The sequence below is a fragment of the Nuphar pumila genome, chromosome 12, assembly GCF_984573655.1.
Source record: "Nuphar pumila chromosome 12, dmNupPumi1.hap1.1, whole genome shotgun sequence".
Taxonomy (NCBI): domain Eukaryota; kingdom Viridiplantae; phylum Streptophyta; class Magnoliopsida; order Nymphaeales; family Nymphaeaceae; genus Nuphar; species Nuphar pumila.
The window spans coordinates 89,450,798-89,471,408 of NC_143260.1; the positions used below are offsets into that span (position 1 = coordinate 89,450,798).

The 20,611-nt window shown below is 37.1% G+C and overlaps 1 protein-coding gene across 3 annotated transcripts in view; it reads left to right on the top strand.

Moving 5' to 3' along the window:
- Positions 1–20,611, top strand: part of LOC149821163 (E3 SUMO-protein ligase SIZ1-like) — a 201,156-nt gene that overhangs the window by 105,044 nt on the left and 75,501 nt on the right. For all 3 annotated transcript variants that reach the window (XM_089982042.1, XM_089982041.1, XM_089982043.1), the window contains exons 7-9: positions 9,226–9,294; positions 10,548–10,635; positions 18,370–18,445. In XM_089982042.1, the coding sequence (XP_089838168.1) occupies positions 9,226–9,294; positions 10,548–10,635; positions 18,370–18,445 (233 nt within the window). The remainder of the gene's footprint in view (positions 1–9,225; positions 9,295–10,547; positions 10,636–18,369; positions 18,446–20,611) is intronic.

Genomic DNA, 20,611 nt, shown 5'->3' on the forward strand with positions numbered 1-20,611 from the left:
AAAATTAATAACACAAGCTTACAATTCAACAATGTGAAGCTCATCACGAGACCATAGCCCGTGGCAATATGAAACAATGCAATTAGAACAGTAATATCAGGTTTGATTTTTGCCATGCATAAACAACTAAACAAGGAGCAACACATGCTCAAGGTTCACACGGCTTACGATGATCCATTTTGATCATCGATGCATTCATATGCAAAAATCACGAATAACATGCCACTTATGCATTCTTTTCACATGCTTTTCAATGCACAATCATATATGCTAATTTAGAGATGTGCACAAACAACAATATTCCTATGCATGTGTTCACATAATTATGCCAATTACTTGCTTCTATTCATAAGCTTTCTCGAAGTAAACAAGTGAACACTCATGCAATGGTACTCATGCAGTGGGTGCACGTGCCAAACACATCAATTTAATGTATGCACATGCATAATATATCAAGTTTAAACATGTTAAAAAGTTTTATTCTTTAGCATGTATAAGGCTAGTCTAATACAAGAAAACAATTCTGAAAATGTGCAGGCATAACTGAATTCTATTCAAGCTTAATAGGCCTAAGTAATGTGCATGTACTTAAGGGAATTAATCACATATCAAGTCTATACATACGGTGACAATTAAGAATAACATACTAAGTTTTTTTTTTTGCTTGGCCAACCAAACCCAGACGACCCAGTCGGCTGGTCCTAACAGGCCCATCACCTGCCCAGCCGAATCTGGTTTGGCTGGGCCTGACAGAGGTCAGCTGGGTCGGCAACACCCTGTCAGCCCACAAAAAAAACTTTTATATCTTTCTATTCTTTTTTCTTTATAGGTCATCTACACCCAGCCGACTCAGTCGGCTGGGGTTAGGCTTCAGCCCAGCCGAGCTCGGTCTGCTGGGTCTGGCAGACCCTACACCTGCCCAGCCCGGGCCTGGGCAAGTCTGCCAGGGCCTGGCAGACCAGCCAAATCTGATTCGGCTGGGCTGCAGTCAGCCCAAAAAAACCCTTTTTAAAAAAAAACCTTTACTATTTATTTTTTTTTATAGGCAATGACCTGCCCAGCAGGCCTGGCAGACTTGTTCAGCTGGGCTTGGTCCTACTAGGCCTGGCAGAACTTGGTCCTGCTGGGCTGCTTGCCAGCCCATCCAAGACCCCAAGAAAAATACTTTTATTTCTATTTCAAATTTTCCTGTCTTTGAAAATATGGTTTATATTTCTTTTAACTAATACAGACTGGGTCTGGCAGGCCTACACCAGTCCAGCCGAGTGGCTAGGCTGGGCCTGACAGAGCCAAAGCCTGCCCAATCGATCCCAGCTCGGCTGGGCTGTCAGGCAGCTCAGCTGAAACCAGCATGAGTACAGAAATTTATGCATATATAACCGTTTTGTCAAATGTACATGCATGCACAGATTTTAAAAATTCAGGTATTAATATGTATGCACAGTCATACTATATCATGCATGTACTAAACAGATTTTCCCTCAAGAAACAAACATATGCAGATCTTTACATTGACAATTTCGCGTAAATCTATAAAGAGAAATAAATAGTCATGAACATGCATCAATACATACCATTCAAATCATGAACAATAATCAAAACAAAATTTCTATTTCAAATAACAATAAGCATAAACAGAAATCTTTTTCTAACTATATGCAGATCACATTGTATTCTTCCTTTTCAAAACTTTAGAACACGAGATCTGGACCAGATATGTGCATGTTCAATACATGACAGATCGGTTCAACTCCATGGATTTACGGCACATCATATATATATATATATTTTATACTCATGTATTTTTATTTCAAAATAGACTTCGAAGAAGGGGAAAAACATAAATTTCAACCATGAATCTTGGAGTAAATATTCAGATTTACTCTTTTCTCATTGGTTTTTTTGCTAAAATCTTGCACATAAATCAAATCTATGCTCTTTTTCTAATTCGAAACAAGAGAAAGACTCGTACCTTATTCGTAGATCGAGAAAACAAAAAAAAATCATTAGTGTTTAGAGAAGAAGCCTTTTTCTTCCTCGTTCCTTTTTTTCTTTTCTCTTTCCTCTCTCTCTTTTTCTTTTCTCTCTTTTTCCTTCTCTCTCTCTTTCTTTCTCTCTCTTGGAGTTCACTTTCTCTCTCTTAGAGTTCACGTTTTTTTTTTATCTTTATATAGGCACTAGGGGGGTGATGCCCCCTCCCCCCCCTCCAGCCTCTTCTAAATGGGCTGGAGAGAGAGAGCTCTCTCCTTTTGGGACATTCTCACTTTCCAGAAATTTTAAAATTCTTTCTTTGACTTTTCAAACCTTCTTTTCTAAATAAATTAAACTTTCTCAAACCTTCTTTATTTTCCTTAAGTCCATTAAGGATTCTCCCAAGGAGTCTCAACAAATTAACCAAAAGTGTTTTTTGGAATTAATTAAAATTAATTAATTAATTAATTATTTATTAATAATTAAATGTCTAGAAACTTTCAGAGAGTATCTTATCCCTTTGGGAGTCTTTTTAACTCTAAATAGCATCAATTTAAATATAAAAAGTGAATTTAAAGCTGTATTTTCATTGGATATGGGTTTTGGATCTGGATTCAAGATCCAAATCCATATCCAAACCCCAATTGAATCTTGGGATAGATCAATTCTAGATTAATATGGGTCTTGGATAGAGTCCATATCCACATTAATTTGGATCATAAGCATTGGATCCAGTCCGATTCAAATTCGGACCGACCCGTCGAGGTGGTCCTTTTTCGAAAAAATGCGATTTTCGGGCCAACCGTAGCCCGAATTCAGAAAAGTAAAATATCGTTACGCTCATAATTTTGAGACACATCCAACGATATATAACTCAAATTTCGCCTATGAAATTTGTCCGAAAATTACTCGAATTTTGCTCGAATTTAAAGATTCAAAATAAAACTTTTTCTCACGTTTTAAGTGGCTCATTTAGTCCTGGTCGATGAGACCTGGGCCAAGCCCAGACTCAAAAGCATCGGCGTAAAATCGAGAATTTATCGATTTTTCCTCTATACTTAGCCAAATTTTCGAAAAATCTCAAAATGACAGTGTAAAAAACACACGATATTACAACGTCAGACATAAAGAACACCTTCTTGACAAAACTACATACATGTAGATGGAGACCGACCTGCCCTAGTGTATAACAGGGACTTCAACACCATTCTCAATTGGGGACAATAATAGGTTATTGAGGTGGAGATCAGGAATGTGTAGTTTTAATAAGTTTCTAGATTTGGCCATAGTGATGGGCATTTGTCGTCCCTAGAATTTGTGAACACTTTTTGTGATATAATGGGATGGTTAGCTCCAAAAGCTATCTTTATTCATGGGGCTAGTCTCTTGGAATGGGGAAAGATACATAAGTTGTGGTAAACATGGTGGATGGATGAGGGTCTTGAGGTTCAAGGAGAAGGTAGGAGAATGGTAGGTGTTGTAGGTAGAAGGAAGATGAGCTGCATTTTGTATATGGAGTAAGCTTATTCATCTTAAGTGGTGCGTGCTTGGGCTCACAGATTCAGACTGGGTTAAGCCTAATGTACAGAAAAATCTCGAATTCAGTTTGGTTCTGACAGAGTTTGGGAGAAAATTCAGTTCTCTCAAATTGTTGCACAGAAAAATCTCAAATTTTAGGACAAGGCTTTGGACACATGGAAGAAGGTCCTGTCAAAATCTCAGGGCCAATCTCCACTGGGTTTGGGAGCTATGAGCTCGAGAACATACAACTGGGATTAGAGTTTGACTGGGTCAGGACTGTGTTTTGACTCAGAGAGGTTTGGGTATAAAATCTGGTTATCTCTACTGGGTTGGTTAAAATTTCTGATTTTTGGAGGGTAGTCAGGGGACACATAGGAGAGCCTAGGGTTAAAATTTCAGCCATAGATTCCCTATGGTTTGGGAGTTATGATTCACACAAGTCTGACAGAAATCTGCTGTTAACATCAAGCAGATTTTGGCAAGGCTTGGAAACTACTTGGGACAAGTGGGATTCAACGTGGGTTTGGGCTAAGGTAATGGATATGCTAACTTACTGGGGTTAAGGAGGCTTGAGGGAAGATGTCTACAACAGGTTTGCAGGGCTGGATGAGGTCAACACCACTGGAGGCTGGTTTGGAAGGGGCGACAACCAATTCATGCTTGGAGTTAGCCACACAAACTAGTACTTGGATCTTGGGCTGCAGCATCTCTCTAATGATGTAGAAAACCTGAGAGAGAGAGAGAGAGAGAGAGAGAGAGAGAGAGAGAGAGAGAGAGAGAGAGAGAGAGAGAGAGAGAGAGAGAGAGAGTATTTGGACTTCTTTACTTGGATCTTGGTCTTCTTTAGTCCCATATGCAAGATTCTGAGAGGATGCTTTCAAACAGTGTAGTTGATATCCAACGTTAGCGTGTCCCTTCGTATTATTTGACAACCTGTCTTCCTGCCCTTAGCACCACTCAGCACCCGTGTGTCCTTCCAACACACGAGCTATCTACATAGGTGAGCTTCTAGAGGAGGGACCTCACTTTGCTGGTGGTGGATCCGCTGTTGGCTTCCACCGGGAGAAAAAATAGTGAATGGATCAATTCCAAACACTAGGAACTGCATTCACACTGTTTTCTCCACCGTCCAAATGACCCTTGTTGGTGCTATCATTGAGATACGAACTCGTGCTTTGATGCGTGCTTGTCCCAGTGGAGTGAGGCCATGGTTGCACTATCCCTTTATTTCCTCGCATCTTTAAGTTACACTTCGTATTGCTCATCACTTCAAACTTTTTGGATCTTTGGACACATTCACCATCACAAGGCCCTTCCAAGCATTAGATCGGGACAAGTCCTCAACCTTGTCCAACTCAAGACAATTATGGGTGGGGTCTATGACCCATAGCACCTTCATTGATCGTTTCTTCTTCTCGGGCCAACTAAACTCGCCTGTGGCTCCTTGTAGGTTCTTGAGATCCACTTTGAGACCACCCAAAAGGAATGCGTGGTGGAGGAGATCGTAGAAGACCTCTTCACCCAACACTTGGCAGCGGGGGGTGGGCTTCTAGACCTTCCATAATGGTCCTCTTACATGCCTTGCTTCCCTAATTACAGTTTACAAAAATTATATTTTAGTTGGCCTTTTCAATTTGTCGGGGTAAGGCATTGGTGACATGAATTCTTAGGTCATTCTCTCCTTGGGGTTCAAACTCGTACGTCATCATCTTGGCAACCTGTTTGTGCTGACGAGGACTTGTAACACCTTGCTTTATGGGATGCTTAATGCTTTTGTGGTCAGTGCAGACCATGAAGTGCTTTCCAAGTAGATACATTCTCCTCCTTTTAAGTGCCAAATTGATGGTAATCACCTTTTTTACATACATCAACAATGCTTTGCCACATTTGACAAGGTTTTCGAAAGCCATTTGGTGGCCTTCTAGCATTAAATGGGCTCTTCTCCTGAAGTCACACACATCGGATTCCGCAACGAACACCTTGGTGACTTCAGGCAAGGTGAGCAAGGAAGTCTTGCGTATGACTTGCTTGCATTTCACATTGGTGAGTCCGAATCCTTCCGACCCAATGAAGGCGTCCCTTTCTAACCTTGCTTCCAAGGGGGAAATAATGTTTCTATTGCCCACTTCGTATCCTTGACCCTCCATGACGGGTCCAAGTAACCTTCTCTTATGCCAAGAGAACATGGCCTCGATCTTCTCGAGTTTCACAACACCTTGTTCGTCTACGTCATGGCCATGGTAGGACATTATAAGGTGTCCTAAATTATAGGTATCTATAGGGCCACAAATTTTTGCTCCTTGAAGGGGATGCGAGGATCTTGGGAACCTTGGGGGTGTAGGGAGGTAGGTTTAGCAAACATGTTCCCAAACATAATGAGAACATCCCTCCTTTCTCCGGTACCTATTTGATTCTCCGCCTTGAGCATGTCAAGGAAAGTTCTGCGAACATATCTAGGGGTTGTGATGGCCTTATCTAACCCTACTTCATGTTCTTCTGCTATTTGGTTCCTCCAAGTGAATTTGAGTTTCACCTTGGAGCCGACCTTTAAATTGGCTTTCTCCTCGTTCGATTTGCGGTCTTTCGGCCGATCAAGGGGTCGACTAGGTCTCTTTCTGAAGGTTGACTTTTTTAGTCGTTCTTCCTCTACCCCAGACTTGGCGAAATATCCGTCTAGGGTTTGAGGGTGTCGAACCATGAGCTCGACCCGTATTTCTTCTCTAAACTCTTTTCCGAATACATTTACTGAGGCAAGTTTGGGCCAATCCTCCCTTAGGAGTTCTTTTTTGAAATAGACCCTAGTGGGTGTCTCATGGCATTTTTCGTGCCATCGGTTCCACTAAATTCTTGCCATTGGGGCATTCTAAGGTACACCCTAAACTATTTTCGGGGAGATTCCTTAGGCTTATATTTCGCCTTTTTACAATACATCTCCCATCTTGTGAGTTCGTTCCCATGGTAGTGGGAGAAAGCGCTTTCACCACTTGCTAGAGTGGAACACCACTTTAATGCACTCTTGGGTTCGATTGCACTTCCTCCAACAGTCCTTAGGGAACTGTGTCAACCTTAGTGATGATGACAAGATCACTCTTGCTGGTTTGGTCGACGTGCTGCAGAATGAGGTTGATTCGCATGTTCTTGAAATCATCAATAACTTGGGCAACAGATCGGAGCTCCTGCCGCGTGGCCTGAACTTCTTACTAGATTTGTTGCAGTAGGTCCAATATTAGTGCGAAGCTCGCCGCGAGCCCGGACATGCGGTTTCCCACACAAACCAGTTTGGGTTGCTCGTCTTCTTGGTGGTTTTGTAGGTGGAATTCATTTTGAAAATAATTCAAGGAACGAAGGATCGTTCACTCTTGTACCAGTTGATGCGCTCTGATACTAGTTGTTGCGTGGCTGTGTCTAGGATTAGGTTTAGTGGGCTCGGTTAGGTCAAGGTGAAATTCGAGTAATAGGGTAGGCCAGTTCTAACAGGTTTCAGTGAAAAATTCACTACTCCCAAACGACGCCACAAAAAATTTCCAAATTTTAGGGAAAGGTTCCCAAAATTTCAGGGTCAGAGGGTTTAGTTTCTAGGATAAGCAATTAGGATAAGTCACGGGTTTTTTAGGTTTTTTTTGGAGGTAGGATTGTGTTTGGTTCAGATAGACCCAATTTGGAAAATTAATATCTCAAAACTGAGATATGATAAAATCAAGATTTTTGGATTGGTTAAACTAGAGATCCAATTGGAAGGCTGGGTGCAAATTTCCGACCTAGAGGCTCAACGGTTTGGGCTGAGTGTTTTTTCTAAGTGCAAGGTAAGGGACAACTTAATGAGGTTGGGCTAAGTAGGTTAGGGTATGCTACAATCGTGGTTCAGCTTGGGAAGGCCTAACTCCCACAGATGAGGATTGAGAAGGTCGAGACCACTATTGGTTCAAAGTTGACTGCATCTTGGTCCACTTGGAAGAGCAGATCCACTAGGGATCAACTTGCCCAATTTGAGAGGAATAAACCTTTAGTGAGAGAGATGTGTCAAGGGGGTAGGGACGAGAGAGAGAGAGAGAGAGAGAGAGAGAGAGAGAGAGAGAGAGAGAGAGAGAGAGAGAGAGAGAGAGAGAGAGAGAGAGAGAGAGAGAGAGAGAGAGAGAGAGAGAGTTCAATTTTTATTTGTTCTTGAGACTGAAAATGAGGCCTATATATAGGCCAAGGCAGGGCTCTTAAAGCCTTCACAATTTAGAAGTTGAAATAATGAGAGAAATGCTAAAACTAGGTAAACCTTAAGAGCATAGGCTAACTTTGGCTAAGCCTATTTTGACCAACTCCAAAAATAGAGTCCTCCTCCACAATTAGGTCTAGCCCTTGGACTCCCTTATGACCATATTTATAGGGATCCCTTAAGAGGGCTGCACAAGTTCCATGGGCCTTAAAAAAAGGTGGGGGCACCAATGAGGTGGGTCCCACAGAGCCACCTAAGTCTAAATCTGGAGAGGGCGTCCCACATGGTCCAAGCTGGCCTGATGAGGTGGCACCCCAAGGGTGGGTCCTACGTCTTCTAGTAATTTGAGCTTGGAGCCTCAAGCTGGATCTGCAAGCACTGTGTCCGCTCCAAGTACTTGGACTTCTGAAATTGGATTTGGGTCTTCTTCAGCTGGGTCCACATCATTAAGAAGAACATTGTGCTATGGATTAGAAATGAGGGGCTGTTCAGATTTAAAGATATTGAGGGTTGGAAAAAAGGGCTTTCAGCTTTGCAGGAATAACAGCAAAGGGCCAGAATTTTATGGCTACAAGACACTAAGTTCTTTCATTGTTCACCATCAGGAACATAGAAAACAATATACAAATATTAAAAATAAGAGAAGAACTGGTTGAGGATGATGGCATTATGTGGAAATCAGCCAATTACTTCGAAGCACTATTCAACCCAGTGTCTGATGGAGCGGCCACCTACACAGTTGCTGAAAAGACTGCATGAGGGTCAGGCGCTTGCACTTGAGGTGGAGATCACCTGAGAGGAATTGAAAAATGCAGTATGGCCATTGCTAGGGGGATGGCGCCAGGCCTGGATGCATATACTCTTGAATTCTTGAAATTATTTTGGGCATGCTGTAAGGAGGATCTCATGAGATTGCTAATGGAATTTCATGAGAAAAGTTAACTGCTGAAGATTCTTAGTAGGTCTACCTTGATCCTCATCCTGATGTCCAGTGATGCTGATTTTGCCATTCTAACTGTTGGGCAGCATATACAAAACCGCAGCTAAAGTATCAGCTTTGAGACTGATCAATGAGGAACTTGATTTCACCATTTCAATGTGCCCTTGTACAACTCTGTTGTATTAAAGAATGCACAAACCTTGAAATGGGGCAATCCACACCATTATTTCTTCCAAATAGCCATCTTTTATTTTGAAGGTTGACCTCACAAAGCATTGGATTCTGTCACTTGGGAATTACTATTTTGATGCCTTGAAGATATGGGGTTTGGTCCATGATGATCAGCTTGGATAAGGGAATCGGTAACCACAGCTTCTATTTCAGTGGAGAATTAATTATGTACATCACATTTATATTTGTTTAATCTTCTGAGTTATTTTCTGATAGTCCATCCTGGATGTGATTTCTGATTTAGTGTTAGAAAGCGAATTACATCTACATGAAGCATCAAAAGACTTTGCAAATGCAGATAAATTTGTTTTGGAAATTCATGATTAAACCATTGTTATGCTGTTCTGGTAATTTGCAGGTTCTGGGTAACCTTGAGGCATCCATTACTTCCAGTGAGGTGGGCAAATGCAAATGTCACAACAGAAGGGTGAGTATTGAAATGTTAAAAGTAAGAATAATTTTCTTCGCCTTTGAATTTTTGATGTCACCTCGTATACTATCAGAAAAAGGTTACTGCTACTTAACTGTATGGTTTGTTATTGACTATTTTGTGACATGACTAGTAAGTCATTCCAACCATTGTGGTGTAGTTGCATTCCAATTGTTGAGGTGAAGTAATGTAAATTCACCATTTCCTTGTGGATTTTTTTTAAATAATTTGTGTAAATATGACCTAGAACTGCTACTTAACTGTATGGTTTGTTATCGACTATTTTGTGACATATGACTAGTAAGTCATTGCAACCATTGTGTTGTAGTTGCATTCCAATTGTTGAGGTGAAGTAATGTAAATTTGTCATTGCTTTTTGGAATTTTTTTGTTAAATAATTTGTATAAATATGACCTAAAACTTGTAGAAAATATCATTCTATTTTGAATAGTTGATGTTGTTAACCACAACATTTCTCACAGGAAGAATATAGGTTTATAGCTGCTTTAGAGCAAAAAATGACCTCAATGATTGTTCAATTCATTCATTGGAACTGTTTTAACGGTAATCAGTAATAGGTTTCTTGGAATAGGCACAGTACCTCGGTGCCTAGCACATTCTTGGTCTGTGGATAACCTTGCAGGCTGCGTTTCTTGGAATAGGAACAGTACCCTGATGGTGCCGAGTACATGCTTCGTCTGTGGATACATGTTTTGCAGTATCGGGCTGGAACTCCACATGGCTATCCATGTGAGTTTTTGTGGTGTGTCTGCATATTTTGCTTCTGGGAGGAAAAAAAAACATTGATGCAGTTGACTCCTGTAAATCAAGCTTGCGGGTTTTCTGGAAAAGATGCTTCATAACAGTGAAGAAGCCATTATAACTGATTTTATTTCTTTTCAAGAGCAATGTCAAGGTAGAATTTGATGCTTCAACCCTCTCAGCTGTTAAGCTAGTGAAGTTTGTAATATATCTTCCCTGTGTAACAATAACGGATAAGATGTAACTATACTTTTTTAAGAGCTCATAAATCTCTATAAGTATTGTTTTGGATATATATTTTGCCTAGTGTATGTATGATTTGGCCACCTAACGACGTAAAATTTATTTTCTTAAAATTTCACTTGACTAACTAAATCTATCTTAGAATTTTCCTGTTGTCAAATATTGCATAGTGAATTAATGTGTTTTTGCCCATTTATCTGAATTATATATAGGCATATAATTGGGGTGGGGTTATTTATTTTCAGAACAAATCCGGTGTATAATGTGGAGAAAACATTTCAATTAACGAGAGCAGATCATGATTTCCTCCAAAAAGCTGGACATGATATCCAGGTGAGCAGTTCATGTCTTTCTATTCATTATGCTTAATTTTCATTGTAATAGGATGCAATGCCTGTTGGAATACGTACGTTATGAATAGATTTGTGAAGCATGTTGTGTTTCTTATGCTATATGCTTGAAATTAGTTGAAAAGATATCCCTGGTCTTTATTGACATCATGGAAAAATGTTGCATTGTAGTATAGTAGCGCCTGTTGTTTGATGGTATGTGTGGCATACACATCACATGGGAAATCTTGCTATTTGTGGAACTTAGAGAAGCTCTAATGGCACATTACTAAAACAGTGTTCTATTAGTCCTATGACTTCTTGTACAGAAATTTGGTTTAATGCAATTGTTGGCTGGAGATTTCACTTATGAGCAGCTTGACTTGCCTCACTTGTGAGCTCTTTCCATCTTGGAAACTGGGCATGTGATCCTGAGTTCAAGCATGGTTTTGAGCCAAATAACTTACACGTTAAGCTTGATCTGTCTTGAGAATTGGCTTGGGTGGCTGATATAGATGCATCTGTTGGATGATAGTCAGTTTAATACGGTCCCCTAGCACATCTTTGGAGTGGTTGAATATTTTGATTTTTTCAAGGCTATGATTAGTTGACCAAGTTTAATACGGTCCCCCTGATTTTTGAAGATGTAGGTGGATTCTGTTGTTGCCACTTGGAAAGTTTTTAAGTGTTTGGGAACTTGATCCAATTGGCATTCATGCATGTAGTTGAATTCAAGTTTTGAATCACAATTCTTATGGCCATCAATAGAAACAATTGGAGTTGGGCCCCACACACCTGACTGCAGAATCTCATAGGGTTTACAACTCTTGGATGTACTACAGGGAGAAGACACATCACTTTTTGTTGTGTCACATTCTGAGACAAACTCTTATCCTAATATCGCTTGGTACCATAATTTTTGACTTAGACAAAGGCAGATGAACCAATCTATTATGCTACAACTGAACCTCTTCAGCCACAGGAGACAGAATGGACTCTTTCACTGATGTCAAGACTTGAGGATCATCAGAATATACAGTCCCTTATCCTCACTATCATGACCAATCATTTTCTTGTTGCCAAGGAGGATGTGGGCATTGACTTTCCTCTAACCTTGATCTCCAATTCTTCAACCCTCATCCTCAAGCTCACTACAGTCACAAGTTTATTCTATTAATTTTCCCTTGAAAGTTTCTGAACTCAAGGAATGAAGGGCTTACATCTTTTGGTGTCAAATCTTCTACCACAAACCAAACATTGCCCTTTTCTGTGATGGATTTTATGATAATGGATACAATTCATATTTCTCATCGCTACCAATATATCTTCTTCCATTGAATCTTACATTTGTACTTTGGAATCCCCCTACATTCCTAAGGCTCGTCGTACTTACTGCATGGGAACACTTCTTCTCACAATGAACTGATGAGTTTTTTCCATGTCCCATATTTCAAGAGTAATACAGCTGTCCTTTTAGAACAACTCACGGATACTTCACTTTAGGATCTGTTGTACCCCTCGTTTTTCCCTTTTATAACTAAGCATGCAAATTGTTCTAGTCATCAGCCCAAACACTTAAAAGGGTGAACAGCAATTTGGTACTTTGGATACACTAAGGTGGATGACTTGTGGTACTTTGTTCCTCTACTCCTTGTGCCAAACTTGATTGAAAACTCTCTCTAGTACTTAACAAGACTGAAAATTCTCACTCAATTCATTGGTTTAATCTCCACACTTAAAATACCCAAACAAAGATCTAATGAAGAGCATCTATTAAGTTTGTATTTTCTGGAAATTGAACCCAAATGGTTAAATTATGCTTGCTCCCTCCTTATTTATTTATTTCTTTCATTCAAAACTTTGCAAGGACCTCTCTAACTCCATAACTCTTGATGTTACAGACAAAAGAACCACAAACATCGAGGTGCTGCCAATATAAACTCCTTGAAACTTTTCACCTTACGGTTTTATGGAAGCGAAAGGTTTACCTTTATAACAACCAGAAGGCCACATGGCACAAATTTGTAAAGAAAATTGCAACCCTGTTGATAGAAAAATAAGAGAAAAATCGTAACTCTTGTACTGCACCAAAACATTAGATCTCTATCTTTATTAGCTCCTAAAGTCGCTCTTTATCAGAGGCAGATGTATAGAAAGAGAGACGACCTCTTCATTCTGTAAGGAAATAGGCGGAAGTGTAACCCAAGAATGCACAAGCATTCACAAAGTCCAATAATGGACAAACACTGTGGCATTCAGACAAGTCCACAACACGACAATATGAAAACCTAAAAAGGCTATACTAGCATAAAAATAATGAAATATTTATTGGACGAAGCCTTGAAAGGCATAGCAAATACAAGGGGGATAACCCCATATTTATACACAAAAGGGACACATGAGAGACCAATGGGGGTTCCCACATGGAGTTATTGGGAGCCCCCAACAACTCTATGTTGGGACTCCCAATGCTTTAGACAAAAAAGAAGGTTATCCCGAAAGTTTGAAAATACAAAAGGATTCTTGGGAAGAAGTCCAAGTCTTCAAAGAAAATCTCCATCTTTATGGCATCTCAAAAAATTCTTGCAAATATAAGTCTTTAAAACGCCTTTATTGGTGATCATTCCTGGCACCTTCATTGGTTATCTCCATGATGTATCGACAGTGTCACTCAAAGATCCTGAAAAGAAAGAACAAACTAAAAGAAGACTCCAAGAACACAAAGAAAAATATTCTAGCCCAAGAGTTGCAAAACAATATATTGTAAAGCAAGCATAAAAATGTTTTGAACAAAATAGTAACAACTTTTTGAATCATTAAATATTAAGGAAGACAAGAGGAGCAACCCTCAAAGATGGAATTAAATCATAATCAACTTATTTTTCAAGAAACCATAAAATATTGATCATAAGAAGATTTGATTACTTAAGGGACATATGATTTATTAAGAAGAGATAATCAATTATGCATAAAAATTATCTTAAATGAACATGGTGGTCTTCCAAAAAGCATACAAATCTCTCAAAAGAATGTCTATTAAAGACACAAAAAGTAAATCTTTATTTATGACAAAAATGCTTAAGAAGCATTGAATATGCACCATGTGAAAATGTCTTCACGACTAAAAGAACATCAAGTTCGAAAAATGATTTTAATGTGAAAATATCTTTAATAAAATCAAGTCCAAAAAGAATCACAAAGAGGCTAAGTGCACAAAGGCACAATGAAATACTCACAAAAGAGTACAAAAGTAAGGAAGTCTTCAAAAAAAACTATATGCACAAGTACACCAAGTTCTCAATGTGTGAAGTGTGCACAAAGGCACAACACATTCAATAGATCACAAATGCACAAATAATATAGAATCTTTATTTAGAAAACTCAAAATCTTTAGAAAGAACTAATGAACTTTATGCATGCAATTATGTGAATCATGCACATGAAACAACAAATGAAAAGATAACAACTTTTATCAAAGATGAGTTAATTAAATTTGTGCATACCACAATGTGAACACAATAATAAATTAAAAGCATAATTCATTCACCCATCCTAGAGTGATTTTCAGTATAGAGAACCAAATATACATATGATATATATATATATATATATATATATATATATTATCAATGAAATGCCTGAATTTTGTCGATAAACATTTTTCCATATAAGGAACAAGTACTAAAGAATTTTAAAAGGTTCATTAAAGAATTTAAAAGATCCTACATGACAAAGGGAATGATATAAGCAAGTCAAAACTAATTTGCGGAAGATAACAATAACAACAACAACAACAACAACAACAACAACTACGCCTTCATCCCAAAACAATTGGGGTCAGGGATATGAACCAACAAAGAAAATCATTTTGGGTCTTCCACATTTAAAAAATCCCATAATATCAAGAAATGATATTTTGCAAACTTTAATAATGCAATGCAAGATGCTTGAAATTATTTCAATCAATCATTTCTCATAGAAGAGAAGATGAGTTTGACAATTTTGAAAAAATTCTCAAGCATTTGAATGAATAAATTAGAGTATCAGTTTAACCATCATAAGCAATCACTTCCTAGTCCTCCAAACCTCAAATATTAAGTGTATCAGTGACTAGATCAAGAGCATAAACAACATGCCACTTAAAGGACCAAAACACACAAACGAAGGTATGTAAAAACACCTCTTGTCTACATATAATGACACTTGAAACGAGTGTATCAACGACTAGAACAAGTGCACAATGCCAATCAATGGGCTAAAAAATACATAGAAAAGTGTGAACAAATGTCTCTTGTCTACATATAGTGACACTCAAAATAAAGTGTATCAGCTACTAGAACAAGAGTACAAAGCCAACAATGAGCTAGAAACCACACAAGAAGGTATGAATCAACATCTCTTGTCTACATATAATGACACTTAAAACAAGTGTATCAACTATTTGAGCAAGAGTACAAAGCCAACAATGGGTTAAAAACCACACACGAATGTGTGGATCAACATCTCTTGTCTACATATAGTGACATTTAGATAAAAGGCATAAAAGGAGAAGACACACAAGATAAGAAGGCTTGTGATGGAAACACTAATGCAATTTTAAAAAATATCAATTTAGACCACATTTCAAAACACCATTGTTTCAAGGAATAAACAGTCATCCCAAATACTCATAATTAAAAGCATCCATAATAAAGTTGATGGCCAAAGAACAAAGGAGTGATACAACACACTCACAATCAGAGATCCCATAATTGTCAGTTAGAATCAAACTAAAAGTTGACAATATAAAAATGACATAAAACGAGGTGCACACAACTCACCCCAACAAACATCTTTAATTCAACAATAATAAGGCCAAGAAGATTGATGCATTATATAAAAGTCTGTGATGAACAATACAAATGCCATAAAAAGGCAATGAACACTAAAGTAAATCATTTTCCAAATAGGTGAGTTAGTAAAAGGAACCAATATGAAAAGATAATTTCAAATTGAAAAAACCATTAATGGTAGATGACCAATCTTAGAAAAAGTGCAATCATATGCATAACAATATGTCTCATGACAACCTTTTGAATAAACATGAATCATGCTTAACATAATCAATTCCGATCAAGGAATAGATGCACTAGAGCACATTATATATAAAAGATCTAATAATTTTAAAGAGAAGACAAGAACATATTATATTAAAGGGAATTCTTTTAAATCAAAAGTCTACTATGAGACAAACGAAACATGTAATATATTAAGGAAATAATACATATAAAGTTTTTAGAAGAACCTTTTACACTTTCAAAATTATACATAATTACTATCAATCATGAATAATTGAAGCAATAAGATGATCTAATAACTCATAACCACATAGGTTATATAGAAGCTATGAAATTATACCAAACATAATTCATAATGCAATCTAATTTTGTGTGACTATGACACTTTTTTTTTTTGAGATAAAAACAAGTTAACAAAAATGCATTCAAAGCATCTAATACAAGATTTACTTTCTATATAAAAGTCAAATCACAAATATCAAAGATCATTCTCAAGCATAATCAATCGAGAATGTTTTTCAAAGAATTAGTTTTGCATAATGAGAAAAACATCTTAAAGTTAACCATTGTAATGAGATATGCGAAAATACAAATTACAAGGGATAACACAAGAGGATTTCATAAAGAACCAAATCTCACAAGCACATAAAGTGCAAAATACATAAAAGCGTACTAACGGTTAAATGCTAAAAAACAAAAGAAGAATATTATTGAAGGAAAAAATGAGAGAATCGTTGAAATCATATGAGTATGCAAAGATATCCACGATATTGTAGAAAACATGATGACACAAGGTGTACTCTTCATACAAATTTCTTAAAATTTTAAGGAAATCATAAAATTCATAATGATTACCAATAATTATTATGATAAAACCAAATGCATATAACAAGGGAATTAGCAATATGAAAAGCATAATCTTTAAGATTTAAACCAAAACCATATATTCTTGTAAAAAATAATTTCTATGACAATATGCATAATTAAAACAAATATTTTATGGAGATATGCTTACGCACAAGATTTAATAATTTCTTTAAAGAACTATTCATTTTTAACATATTTAGCAAGAGGCTACTATATTTTAAATGCATTTTCAAATGCATACCATAAATATTTAAAGTAGAGAATCCAAAGAAAATAGAAAAAGTATCCATATATATAATTATATATAATAATAATAATCAAGAAAATAAATGTTTTCTCATGCACAATGCATGACATAAATAATACAAGAGACACCTTTTAAAAAGTATGCGATACATACCAGGTAAATTTTTTCTTTAAATCCAAACTTTGAGTGGCACGCTTTTCGAAGCGACCATCGTGATGAAGCAACCCACAAGCTATTCTTCTAGAGACCAAGCTCTGATACCATGTAAGGAAATAGGCGAAAGTGTAACCCAAGAATGCACAAGCATTCACAAAGTCCAATAATGGACAAACACTATGGCATTCAAACAAGAAGTCCACAAAGGGACAATATGAAAGCCTAAAAAGGCTATACAAGCATAAAAATGATGAAATATTTATTGGATGAAGCCTTGAAATGCATAGCGAATACAAGGGGGATAACCCCATATTTATACACAAAAAGGACACATGAGAGACCATTGGGGGTTCCCACATGGAGTCGTTCTATGTTGGGACCCCCAATGCTTTAAACAAAAAAGGAGGAAAAGAAAATAAAAAGGAAAAAATACAAAAAGAAAGAAGAACATATTCAAAAGAATGAATATGCGAGAAATGGTGAAAAGACTATTTTACCCCTATCAGGTATTAGAAATGAATTACATAATACACACACACACACACACACACACACACACACACACATATATATATATATATATATTTAACACATTTCAGTTGTTTGAAAGAGTTATGACATCACTTGTGTGATTACCCCTTTGATTCTTGGTCCTAGTGTTCATCAACACTCTGATACCATCTTGGGGACTTAGGGCACTCCATTGTGTCTTATTCTCCTCAAAAAACCTGCTAGAAAAAAGAAGAATTGAAGAAGAGGGAAAGAATATATTGGCTTGTTGAGGACCAAAAGAAAACTGTCGAGCTTCACGCTTCATTCTGTTAACAAAACTATTTACATAGATGGGTTATTACCTATATGACAAAAATACCCTTGCCCTAATTATCAAATGACAATAAAAAACTAAAATGAGTATGTGGGTAGAAATTACAAAAATGTCCTTTTATAAAGTTACAATATACATTATGTATATTCCCCAACACTGTCGAGGTGCGAGGTTCCGTGACAAAGTTCTTACTTTTGACACCTCCAAGTTTGAAATCAGAGAAAATAAGATTCAAATATGGTAGACATAAAGTGTCCAACACCAGGCGCTTTGTGTCTACGACACCCAAAGTGTTAGACACGTGACACCCAATGTCCATTTTTCTTGGACCCTCCTATGTTAGAAAATTGAAGTGTCCATGTTGTGTCTAGGTGTGTTAATGTCGCTGTCTAGAAGTGTTTGACATTGATACTTTGACCTCAAAAAGTGTCAAGGTAACATAACTTGAAAGCCATAAAATATGTATTCTTGTAAAGCTATATGTTAGGACTGGATTATATAACATTTTAGTTGTGATGCTTCAAAAATTCATGTCTTTCACTTAAAATCTTATGATGATATGTTGAGAAATTGGATGCTTTGCAGGCTTGGTGCATTCTTCTTAATGATAAGGTTCCTTTCCGGATGCAGTGGCCACAATCTGCTGAACTGCAGGTCAATGGTACGGACTTCCCCTTTTTTCTTGGAAAAAATTGTTCCCAGTAAAGTTCTTCACCTTGTCTTTTTTTGTTTTTTACTAATTTATGTTCTTTTAGTTCAGTTAAGGTATATGTTTGTTATTTTCTTTCAAAATGTTTTTGATTGCTGTGTTGTTCTTCTTGTACATTGTGGGTTATTGTAACTTCAGCATGTTTGATGTTCTGCACTTATATGTTTTATTATTCGGCAGCAGACATATTTTTGTAGTTAAAGTTTATTAACTCGGCATATTTCAGATTTTAATTTTGAGCACTAATCGTGGGGTGTATTTGTTGTTAAATTATAAGCTCTCAAGGAACATCACATTTGGTTGTTTCTACGTTCCAGATGTGTGTACAATTTTTTGTTGTATTGTCATTGTTTTATCCATGCATGGACAATCAAATATATTTGTTAATTTTGTAGGTTTATCCATAGCTTTGATGCATAAGGACTTTTGATTCCTGACTATAAGTTTTGTGTGGATTAGAAGCTCTGCTATGAATGTATCCGTCTTCTCTAAATGGTGCTTCTGTGCGTAGGCTTTTTTGGTATTGCTGCTTGTTGATGTTATAATGGTCCCTTGATGTAACAGAACATTAATGCTATTGCATATACATAACCAGAAATCACTTGTTATTGAGTTTGATGTCTTCATGGATAGTCTGGAGCAGGTGCATATTGGAAAAGCATATGAATTTGAAATGTGGCTTGAGGGGCAAGCATTATTGTTTGTGTGCTGAGGAAGATGGAACATGCAGGGACTTAGTTCTATATAGGTCTGAATGAGGCATCAGATGGTGGAACAAGACCGACTTCTGTAAAAATAGAAGTTCAGAAGTTTGGTGTAATTGTAGATTATAGGCTATGTGGCCATAGTTACTGGGTTCTGTTTGGCCTGCAGTACATGACCTTTGCCCAGATATTCAATCTGTCCGTGAGTCATTTTGAGTTTAAAACTTCAAAAGTTCCCACTGCAGTATACTGACTTGTGACCAGCAGCGCATGATACTAGTTGATTATGCATTATGAACACTTCCAGTAGCTTTCCATGTCAATGTTGAAGCAGTATCAGTTCTGGCATCTCACAAGACTGTGGACCTAGCTAAACCTGTGTCAGATAGTAAACAGCACATATATTCTATGTGCTACTATTCCTTAAATGTTCTTTTCAATGTTCTGTATCCGTGCTCTACCTTCATGTCCAGGTGACGTTGATTATAAGATGCACAAAATTACATAAAATGCTACTGCTAAAAGCAGACATTTATTATTATATTATAAATGTGCATAAGCGAACTTCTAGCAAGAGAACAAATATAAAAACACATAATTACTTACATATCAATGTTCTTTATTATCCAAAGGCAAGTCAACTAGAGGATCTTGTTGATGTATCCTCATCTTTTCCATGTCTGTTTTGATGATGCTACTCATCATCTTATGATCACCTTCAATGTACAGACAAACTAAAACCCCTTTTTGTCTATCTTGCCACTGTATTATTAACCTATGTAACAAGTGTTGATATTGTCATAGGCCAATATAATCCAGAAAATGTCGCTATATTTTCAAAATATCACCTATTCTGCAAATATCACAATATTGGCATGGTACTTACACAATGAGGACAAATGGACAATGTTGTATATATATATATATATATATATATATATATATATATATATATATATATATGACCACTAGAATATGAGAACTAGAGTGTGAACTGAGATTTCATGGCTTTTTTGTTTTTCTCTTAAATCTAACCATATGTGATATACATGCTTGGTTTTAAAGGGGCCAACTCTTGAATCATTTGATTGTGATGCATAAGTAGAATTTTTTAAGGGTTGAAAATTGATGGCTCAAAATTTTTGTAAATATACAAACTGTCGAACATCATGCTTTCTTGTCGAAAAAGCATGATCTAGCAGTCAATTCCCACCAAATTGACCATGCTGAATGTATCAACAAGGTCAGAATCACAAAAAAAGCATCGGAAATGCCTAGTTCACACTTTAGTTCTCATATTTCCAGTTCTCATATTCTAGTGGCCCATACATATATATTTGATACATATGTTTGTATATTCATTTCTATTTTGTTATTTTCTAGATATTTCCCGAATCTTTTCCTGAGAAAAACA